The sequence below is a fragment of the Excalfactoria chinensis genome, chromosome 3 (genome assembly GCF_039878825.1).
Source record: "Excalfactoria chinensis isolate bCotChi1 chromosome 3, bCotChi1.hap2, whole genome shotgun sequence".
NCBI lineage: Eukaryota > Metazoa > Chordata > Aves > Galliformes > Phasianidae > Excalfactoria > Excalfactoria chinensis.
The window spans coordinates 62,250,127-62,260,687 of NC_092827.1; the positions used below are offsets into that span (position 1 = coordinate 62,250,127).

Sequence of the window (10,561 nt, forward strand, 5' to 3'; positions counted from 1 at the left end):
AAAATCAGTTTAGAAAGTTTAGAACAGCAACGAAGTTTTGTGCAGTGCCTCGTGAAAAAGAAAACCGAAAAGCTGCCGTTCCCCTAATCGCGCCTCATAGCCTTATTGCGTGATATTGCGGCTCTGCAGGCCGATGAGCACAGCTGCGCGGCGCTCCGGCCTTCGTACGCCTGCTCCGGCCCGGCAGCCTCTCGGGCGAGGCGTGGCGCGGTGCGGTGCTGCCTCGCCTGCGCGGAGCGTGCTGCCCGGCGGCAGCCATGGACGTGGGGGCGGCAGACTTCGCTCGCTGCCTGCCCTGCCTGCGGGACCGCGTCGGCCGCGCCGCCTTTCTGGGTGAGCGCTGCGCTCTTGGGTGCGGCGGGGGGTTCTGTTGTGTGGCCGCTGCCGGCCCCGCCGCCTTCGGGCCTGCTCCTGGTTGGGGCTGCGCCTCCTGAGCACTATTCTCTTGCTGTGTGTAACGCTTTGAGAGGCGGTCCAGCAGCTTCTTCTCCACGAAGACGCCGTGGCAGACAGGAGGGCAGAGGATGCTGCTCTCATGTTATGAACCGTCTCCTGGCTTGCAGCAGCACCCTGCTCTGAGGCTCTGCTGCCCTCATGCAGTCGTGCTTTTGAGGCAGTGGATCTCTTTTCTTTGGAGCTTGCTCTTCTTGGCTTTCAGGGGAGGTTCATGCCCAGATGCTGGTGAAATGCATGCTTCTTTTATTCAGTGTTTTTATTCGTGGTTTTGGAATTCCTTCTCTCATAACAGGCCTGGATATGGAGTTTACTGGCTTATATTCAGCTTTCCAACAAAATAACCAGCCCAGGTAAGGCTGTTGGTCTTCACATTCAGGGAAGGGCTGCTGCTCGGGTGTTGTGGAAGCGAAGCTGTGCACTGCAACTCTTCTTACTTCTATCCCCTTCCCCACCCCGTTTATTATCTATCAGCTTGTTTGACTCCCCAGCTGAGCGGTACCAGAAGGTCAGGGAGAGCGTGCAGCGCTTCACCATCACGCAGCTGGGTGAGTGCCATGCTGGCAGGAAGCAGCCTTCCCTTGTCCCCCTCATCTCCAGCCTTCTGTTGAGCCCTGCAGGCAGCTGGGTTTGTGTTTTGTGCACGGGGCTGTTGGTTTGCTTTGGTTGGTTGCGTGACCTTCTCTGAAGTTTAATAGAATCAGCTTTCTGATATTGTAAATAACCTGAAGTCTTGTGGGCCATATACTTCTCACTGGTCTGATGTTAGTGAGTGAGAAAGGCGCACTCCTTCAGGGTCATCACATTATGAATTGTCACAGCGTTTGTAGATGTCAGCCCAACATCACCATTTCAATTGAAGTTTCTCTCTCTGGCAGGGCTGGCAATATTCTCAGAAGAAGAATCAAATAAGTAAGTAAAAATGCATCCACATAGCCTTGGAGTTACCCTTTAAAATGAAGGCAGTGTGGTTGTACTGTTATGCACAAGTCTCTTGGGAAGGGTTATGCAATTTCTTGTCTTCTAGTGGAGTTTTCCTTCTTGTTGTAGGTATGTGGTGCATTCATACAATTTCTTTCTCTTTCCCTCAACTTTGGGAGTTACGGATGTTGAACTCACCCTCTCTGCATCTAGCATCCAATTCCTGTCTCACTATGGCTTTGACTATAATAAGGTAGGTAGTCTCTGTGCCAGGAATCTAGAACAGAGGAAGTCAGTGCAATTATGGGAAAACTTAGTATTAATGTCCACACAATTGGGTTAAAAAGCTTCTTGCTAATGTATGAATACATAGTGTGGCTTATTATCAACGGGAAGAAGGAGCAGTGGTTTTCTGAAGTGCCTTAGGGTCAATAACCACGTCTTTGTCAGCCTAAGGCACGTTTTCCCATCTCTGAAGAACAAGAGGCATCTCTGGTGAGCTTGCAAGTCAGTAGAGTGACTCCAGAGGTGCCTTTGCTAACCATGAGTGTGGGAAGCTCTCAGTTTGCCTGCATCTTTTCAATTGCCAGATTTCCCTTAAAACTGAGGCTATGTTGTTGCATAGGAGCACTGTTAGCAATCGTAAGCAGGTAGCATACACAGTGTGATTTTGGTCTTGACATGTGAGTTATCTCCAAGGAAAAGTGAAAGCACAACAAAAATGCATGTCTTCCTATATGTAAACACGTATCTTGAATTACCAACAAAGAGGCTGTTTTTAAAATGAGGCATACCCTCATGTCCGTAATAGATGCCAGGTTTGAACCTGGCCATGCTGTTCTCTTACCTGGTGCAAGAAAGCCCAGGGGAGAGGAATCAACCTGGCGTTTTTCTCCCTCAGTTCCTGAAAGATGGAATCCCGTACATGAATGAGTTACAGGAGAAGATCCTTAGCCAGCGTCTCCTAGAAGGTAGCTGGAAAGTCTGCAGGTGAGTATTCAGAGAGGTGGCTCCCATAGTGATACTGCTGACAGCTATCTTTTCTCAGATCACGTTTTGTAAAATGAGTAAAAGCTCTTGATCTGAATGCCTTGCTGGTTTGTCCTGAGAAGGACTGAGATCACGGAATGGCTGAGGCTGGCAGGGACCTCTGGAAGTAATGTGCTCCAACCCCTGCTCAGGCAGGGAAACTAAGAGCTGTTTGCTCATGACCACGTCCAGGCGGCTTTTGAAGATCACCAGAGAGGGAGGGAGATCTTCAAAAACCTTACACAGCATCTCTGGGCAACCTATTCCAGTGCTTCTTCACTTAGACAGTAAAGAAGTGCTTCCTGATACTTAGGTGGAAAAGATAATAGGATACAATCTGGATATTTGGCAGGGTGTGAGGTTTCCATCAATGGAAACAGACAAAACGATTTCCCCCACTTCTCCTTCTTCCCTGATCCTGCTCTAGTGATCTGAATATGAATGTGGTGAAGAAGGCTATTGATGAGGTGACCTGTTGGATAGCAGCAGCCAAGGAAGGGGACACAGTGATTCTGCAGGATCTGAGCGGTATGAAATGGTGCTTTCTTATGGGCTCTTTGTGGCTTCTTCGCTTCTGAACATCTTGGTTTTTCTTCCCTTTATCGTGCCTCCATTCTTGTCAGGAATTTGTCTCTGAGCTCTGTTTTTCTGTGTCATTGTGGCATTGGGTTTTTCCGTGGCGGAGATGGATGTCTGGGTGCTTGGACCAGAACAGCTTGCTTTGCAGTCACTGGATTCCATTGTGTGCCTCAGAGTAGCAGCTGGAGAATTCATAGTTGCTCTGAAACAGGAAAGCTTTGGATTTGTCTGCAGTGAGCTTGTTTTCTGTACAGGGTGATTTAGAAGTAGATGGGTCTTCATCCAAAGTATATTACCACCCTTGTGCAGCAACAGGAAAGGCTCATGAAACCGCAGGGCACCTAATGCTAGTGGGGGTAGAAGCCCACTTGCAGCCCATGTTACTCTGACACCTTTTGCAAATGCAGCCTTTTTTTTTGTCTTCCTCTCTCTACTCATTTTCAGTTGGTCTTTTCCTTTCTTCCTTGTCCTCCCAAAAGCTTGTTTGACTGAAGTTCTCCATGTGACTTTTCTCTTTTATTTTTTGCTGTCACCACATGTGCAGGAATGCACTAAGGTCGTATCATTCAGGACTGTTTTTTGTACCCTGGAGCAGAACCAGCTGGTTAGTCCTTCTGTCTAGAAAAAAATGTTTTCCTGAATAGAATTATTTGCACCTCTCAAGTTTTTACTACTTCTATCCTGTCTTAGATTCTCAGATGCTTGATGTCCAACTGGTACTGCGACAAGCTCTCCCAAACGTTTGGACGCAGCCTCTCGGAGACAGGGAGGTGAGCTGTAACCTTGGACCTTTTGAAAAGGGAGTTTCTACTTAGGTAGGACCGACATTTGCCGTGTAGTTGCTTTGAAGCTTTTTTACTTTTATATGTCTAGCTTCAGTGGGATGTGCCTTTTTCATCTTTACGTTGGTATTTTCCATTTGATACAGTATTTTCTGAATTAAACCTATGGCTGCAGACATCTTAGAGTGTGACACAATAGTGGTAACAGTCAGTTGCTTACAAATGCATTACAGAGGGCTTTGTTGTTGTTCTTTTTTGCTTTGCTTTAGTTCTGTTTTGGCTTGATAGCCATTGTCAGTAGAGTGACAGACTTACCCAGCCCGCTCACCTGAAGCACACTGCCTTTGAGGGTCCAGTTTGTACAGTGCTCTTTTTTTCCTGTTTTTCTGTGCCATGAACTTATAATATGAACACAAAGTTACCCTGAATTATGCTTATTTGTGGTGCAAAACATCTATGGTAGGAGCAATTCTCTTTAAAAGAAAAGCATTAATAAGGCACCATTAGAAGAGGTCTCATATTACTGGAGCACTGACCTCAATACAGAGTAGTGAACCTGGCTGTTCTGAGGCCCCAGGGATGTGTGTTTTCTCTTTTTTTCCCCCCTCCACTTTTCATAGCCTAGAAGTGGATCTTGAGTCCTCTGCAATGCAGTACACACGAGTAGTGTGGGAGGCTGATATCTGCTAACTGTCTTTTTTCAGGTAGTGGTGAAAAAAGTGAGTCCACAGCATCGTCACCTTCTGGAAAGCTCTTCTTATGACTCCTGCCAGAAGGAGCTCATTCTCACATCTGCCCGGGGCTTTACCAACCTTTTCCAGATAATTGTTAAAGCTAAAAAGGTAAAATGACCCATCTCTACTCTCATTTATTTGTTTTTTAATCATTTAACTTGCTGCTCTGAATGTAAAGGTGTGATAAAATATAAAGTCGCTTGTATTAAATGACTGAGCTCATTCAGTGAACCATCCTGTTTAGTTGTCTGTTGTCTACTTGAGTTAAACACAAAAGTCTGCAGTGTTCGATCCTTGTTACAGTATGAGTAGCCATCTAAGAAAGCTGAGCAGATTTTTGTCTTTTGGACGAGTTAAGATTTCTAACACATGGCAGACCTGTTTCTTGGACCACACAGACCATTGTAGGGATTACAGGTGACAATCCTTGTGTTCTTGTCATGGTTTTGCAGCAGTTCTTTATCCAGATTATTGAATGAATTTCAGCTTTGGAGAGCTTTATGGGTGATAAGAAGACAGTGCCCTTCTCCTCTGGATAGGACTGTAAATCTGGTCACTGGGAGATACTACTATCTCTCTTCAGAGAGCCCGCAAGTCTGATTTCCTGAAAGTTCTAGTCTTGATATAAGTCATGCAACCTGAATTACTTTTGGGAAGAGAAGGTTACAGCTGTTGAGCAGGCCTGAGTTTGGCTATGTCCGAGTCTTTCTGCAAGACTGTGTTTCAACAGGCTGTTGTTACGTTTGTTCTTCCAATAGCCCCTGGTGGGACACAACATGCTGATGGACCTCTGTCATCTCCATGACAAGTTCTACAACCCCCTGCCAGGTAATGCTGTGCATATCTGCTGTCCCCGGGACCTGTGCCCTCAGCAGCTGCCCTTGCAGCAGGAATGGGAGGGTGAGAGACCGTGGCCCTTCACTACCCCAGCCACCTGCAAAGCTTAGCAAGCAGCAGTGCTGGTCATCCGTCTCTTCTGTGTCCTGCCCGAACAGCGCATCTTTGCTCTGAGTACACTTGCTTTTCTTCACTGTTTGAAATACCATTGGCTTCTGCTCATTTTTATGATGTCTTTATTTGTGTGCTTTGCTTTCAGAAAGCTATGAGGAATTTAAAAAGAATATTCACCACCTGTTTCCTGTCCTCATAGACACCAAGACTGTAACAAAATCTATCTGGAAGGTGAGATGGGAAGATCTTTCTATGTGGGCTTAGATCTCTTTCATCCAGTAAAGATGATACCTTTCCTGAACGTGCGATGGTCACAGAGTTGCCTTGAAACGGTCTGATTTCAGATCCCATTCAATGAGGCAGCAGGATCAGTGAATGAACTCACGTGGTTTTCTAACCTAGATTTGTTTTACAGAACTACCATTTTCCTCGGGTATCTAATCTTCTGGAGGTGTATGAGGTCTTGTGCAGGTCAGTGGTGGGCTATAAAGCTTCTGTAGTCCCTTTGTTTTTGTGGGAAAAATATTTTGTATGCTCATAGTTTGCCTCCTCCCAAAAGCTTTCAAGCTTGTTTCTTGTCTTCTTAAGTTTAAGAGCAAAAGATTTGCTCCTATTTGTTATAAAATAATTGTGGAATATATGCATATGTTTTTTAAAGTCAATTTTCATATAGCACTATGGGACTGGAGTTCGTAAGATGTATTGTAGTTTCTGCTGTGTAACTGCAGAGTATCAGGGTTAGTGAGCATGGAACAGGCTGCCCAGGGCAGTGGGCACAGCCCCAAGTGCTGGAGTTCAAGGAGCAGCTGGACACAGCTCTCAGACAGAGGGACTGAATTCTATGTGGAGCCAGGGGTTGGACTTGATAATCCTTGTGGGCTCCTCCTAACTTGAGATATTCTGTGCTTCTAGTTACATGGTTGTAGAGATTCCTTTATTCCAAAATACCAAGCAGGACTTCATAACTTTGTAACAGCTTTCCACCTTTATTTAATTGGTCTCAAGGTTTTTCTTGCAAATAACCTTATACACAGCTGTGCAGCTGGATATTGCTGATGGCATGTGATGAAATGAGTGAGTTGCAATTCTCAGTGAAAACACTGATTTCAAATACCTGCTCTCAGGAAAAGACCTCTCTTAGGACTTAGCTGAAAGCAGCAACGCTAAGTACAATAATCTATTGGATAATCAGTAGATCCTGTATTCCATCAGCTTAGCCATGGTGTATTAGAACACTTAACCTTTTTTATGCTTGTTGTGTGGATAAATTCCTTGTGTTCATTGTGAATACTTGGTTGGAAAAGCAAAATTTCTCCTTGTAACCTTCACCCCCCCACTCCCAAAAATCAGATACAGAATTAGAGCTTATAAAACTGCTGTTATTCTGTAGTGGGTGGTGGTGTTGTTTTTAGCTGTTTCAGACTGCAGTTTCTCAGAGGTCCTGTGTCTTTTGTTGTTTTATTTCACCCATTCCATGGGTATCAATTTAATCTGGCCCATTAGTTTTTCTAATTAATTCTAAATTAGTTTTTGCTGGCCCATTTTCAGTTTAATTCACGTTTCTGTGTGTGGTTAGAACAAATATTCTTCTTTGCAGGTTTGAATGGAAGAAGAGACTGAGGTAGTATTTAGGACTTAGTTTAAGTCAGCAAAGTATCTCACCCTTCTTGTGGGATAGTTTAAAAGTTCCTTCTAAAATGTTCAGTAGCTTTTTCTAAAACAAAGCCACAGGTTACTAAAGAACAGGCACGTAACTTTGTCTCTAACATACCGAGGAAGGACAAAAATCTTACATCTCCATTTGTCTCCAGCAGCGACCTAAATCCCATGGATCCAGCATGTCCAGTGATTGCTCTTGCAAGTGACTCTGCGCGATACGGTACGCTTTTAAGCACACCTTCCAAGTCGGGGTTTTTGTTATACTCTGTGGATGTCCACAGGCACAGCATCAGTGAATACGAGTAGGACTGCTGAATTTACACCAAGCTGCTGATACACAGTTCCCATGCCGTCAATAGCATTAAACACAATTTGGTTTAGGTCCTTGTGAAAATTAGTTTTGTTCTTTATGTGCATCTCACTGAGCTCTTCAGACGTTGGTATAGGTGCTGCCTTTTTGTTGGGGTCATTTTAAAATGCTTGGTAGAATCATAGATGTGCCATAGGATGTAAGGGCTTTAAGGGGAGGGAGGGAACAGCTGAGCAATGGGGATCCTGCAAACATGAAGGTTCTGTGGCCAAGCAATTTCCACAGTGTGCTGCAGGTGTTTGTTTCCTTTTGATTCTGTTGGACACTTACAGCTGAGAAGAAGGCTCCTCATGAGGCAGCATATGATGCATTTCTCTGTGGTTCAGGTAAAATGCTTCTTCAACACTTGAAACTTTTGTTCAAATGTGACAATTTCTTTCCTGCTCCGTGGCTCTGTTGTTTATTTAATGGTAAGTAGCTCTTATTTATATGATGTTCTCAGTAATTTAGAATTTCAGTGAGTTCTGTACTTCCTAAAGAAATTTCCATTAGTTGTGTTTCTCCATTTTTGTTCTAATGCCACCTCGTTGTTCCTCCTAGTCCTTCTGAAGTCAGCTCATCTGCTGCTGTGCGGATCAACAGAGTGAGTGGAGCTTAAAGGTTTATTAAGATATTGTGACGTGGATGGGTCTTACGGAATACAAGTCGTGAGTTGGCTCTGGCTGACGTTTTGTGGTCAGGCCTTCCTTTTGGATAAAAGAGAGCGTTATCGAAAATGTCACTGTTCTAATTAGATTGTTATTTTATAAATCTGAAAGTAGTAGCTTTATGTCAAAGCTGACATTTAAGAAAATGAAATTGGCGGCCATGAAATTGCTCAGAGGTTGGGAAATGGCGCAGTGAATCCTTGATCCTTGGACGAGCTCTCTCGGGGTCAGTTCACTTGGTTAAGGGTCAAATCATTTTCCATTAGTTTCCACTTTTGAAATCTGTGTGATTCAGTGACTTCAGTTAAGTCGCTCTTCAAATCCCTTCCCTCTGCTTGCAGCTTTTTGGCTTCTGTAGATGATGCTAAGGTTCGAAATACACATTTTCTCACTAATTTAGGGCTCTGTGCTTCAGAAAGTGCATTGCTGGAGAAACAAAACATTGTTCCATTTTGTTTTCTGATGTAGTGATGCAGCGAAGGCCAATTCTTCTTTCTCTCAGTATCTCACCATATTAGCCGAGTATTTGAACAAGGTGAATTTCATCCGAGGTGGCGTCTTAAGCATTGTGCGTATGAATTGCAGGTCTGTAACCTGGTGGTGGGATATGTGGGTCCGTAGCCCAGCTGATGCATTCTTTAGAGGAGAACAATCCACCCTTACCTGGGCCCACCTTGGCAGAAGTTGTCTCCGTGCAGGTGGCACAGATGACCTTTCGAAACGTTACTGAGTTCAGTTCCTGCCTTATGGAATTTGTTGATGTTATACTGTAAGATGGCATCAGTCCCTTTATGCTGTGCTGACTTGCTGTGCTCTGGCAGAGACCTTGTTGTTTCTCTCTTTGTTTTTTTTCCCTACACGATCATTGTGAGTTTGCTTTTATGACTCACATTTAGAAAAAATCCTAGGGCAAAAGAAACGTAATCTCACACCGTCAGCTGTATTGTACAGAGGACTGTCTTATTTTTGCCTTGCATTTTGCATGTTTTCTGACTGTTAGCGGTGTTTCTGCAGTATTTCTGGACGTGGATATGTCTCAGTATTGCACATTTTCCAGAATTTTTCTGGGGAGGATGCTTCGTGCCGATACCCCCCTCCCTTGGTTGTCTGTGTTCGAGGTTGGCCACGGCTGAATGAAAGGCAGATCTATCAGGAATTACAGCCTCTTTGTCGCTTTGATATCAGACGGCTTTCAGAGAACCAATTCATTTTGCTCTCCAATAGATTTAAGAAGTAAGTAAACAGAAAATCCTTTCTGTACCTTAATCCTTTCATCCAAGTTCTCTCCCACTCCCTACCGCATCACTCTATTTAGACAGAGAGATTCCTGCCCTGATCTGTGAGATTCCATAAGCAGCCTGTGAGTTGTGGTTAATGTCATCTGTCCTCCTTACAGTGTCATTCGTGTTCTTCATGATTACAAAGATCACCCTAAGCTGCAGATCTCTGTCTATAGCCACTGGAGGCACTCTCCGCATGTGAACTGCTTGTTAAAGTGAGTTACATCACATGAATGGGGAGGAGGGAGGGAAAGGCGTTTCTTTCAGTGCCTGGGCCCTGCCACAGAAGCAGTCTGCCACTCTCCAACCATGTCCCAGAGAACAGGGGATTCAGAAGCAGGCTCCTGTGCTGACTGTGGGTTGCTGCTTGTGAGCTTTCACTCCTGGGCAGCTGGACATTAATCTCGATCTTTATTAACTAGGGAAGGTTTCCCCACAGATAGTACAAAACCGTGTGCTATGGTAACAGACAGAGGATGACCTTGATTATCTGCAGTGCCAGCTCTGAGCCTGGTGGGAAGAGGCAGAGTCTCCAGGTGTGGATGGCTGTGTTTTTAGTTTCTATAGAAGAGCTGAAAACTCAGTAGTAGGAAAGAATTCCATATTCAGAGTACGTCTCTGGAGAGGCAGTGACAGCAGTGCTTGTCAGTGGTGCATTTATGGCCTGACACAGTCTGGAAAAGAATCAGTTTTGAACAAGAACAAAATTAACAGCATTTTATCATTCTTGCCTTTTAGAGTCTCTGGTATTGTGGCACTTTGGTCTCTGTTGGCCTTTGTGCTCGGAAGAGCTCCTTCCTGTTCGCCATAAAGGACTCTCTCAGATGAGCTGTGAGGAACAGATCCTTTTCTATTTTTTCGAATGTTTGTTTTGTTGTTTCATTTTCATTTCATTCAATAAAGTACAAGCAAAAAGAAATAGTGTTTTTAATTGCCTTCCTGGAAAAGTGTTTTCAAACAGGATGTATTGGGTCCAGTTTGTGTTCCTTTGTAATCTGTTCAAAGCACAGAGGTGCAGATTGTTCTTTTATGACTGATTTACTTTGATCTTCTGTTGGTTCTTTGCAGCTATTCATAAGCCAGATTGTTCTCAGTGCTTGCTCTGCTGCATAGAACACATTTGTGCTGAAGTTCTGGAAGTTATGAAATGAACAAG

At 44.4% G+C, this 10,561-nt stretch overlaps 1 protein-coding gene across 1 annotated transcript; it reads left to right on the forward strand.

The window, feature by feature from the left end:
* Window positions 1-156: 156 nt before the first annotated feature.
* On the forward strand, window positions 157-10,290 carry PNLDC1 (PARN like ribonuclease domain containing exonuclease 1). Its single transcript, XM_072332752.1, has 19 exons — window positions 157-333; window positions 749-806; window positions 928-1,001; window positions 1,332-1,365; window positions 1,504-1,627; window positions 2,276-2,364; window positions 2,831-2,931; window positions 3,673-3,752; window positions 4,469-4,606; window positions 5,257-5,326; window positions 5,595-5,680; window positions 5,865-5,920; window positions 7,261-7,328; window positions 7,751-7,804; window positions 8,019-8,061; window positions 8,594-8,693; window positions 9,183-9,358; window positions 9,522-9,620; window positions 10,144-10,290. Exons 1-19 carry the CDS (start codon window positions 258-260, stop codon window positions 10,214-10,216), a joined length of 1,599 nt encoding a protein of 532 aa, XP_072188853.1. The 5' UTR covers window positions 157-257; the 3' UTR covers window positions 10,217-10,290.
* Window positions 10,291-10,561: the final 271 nt, after the last annotated feature.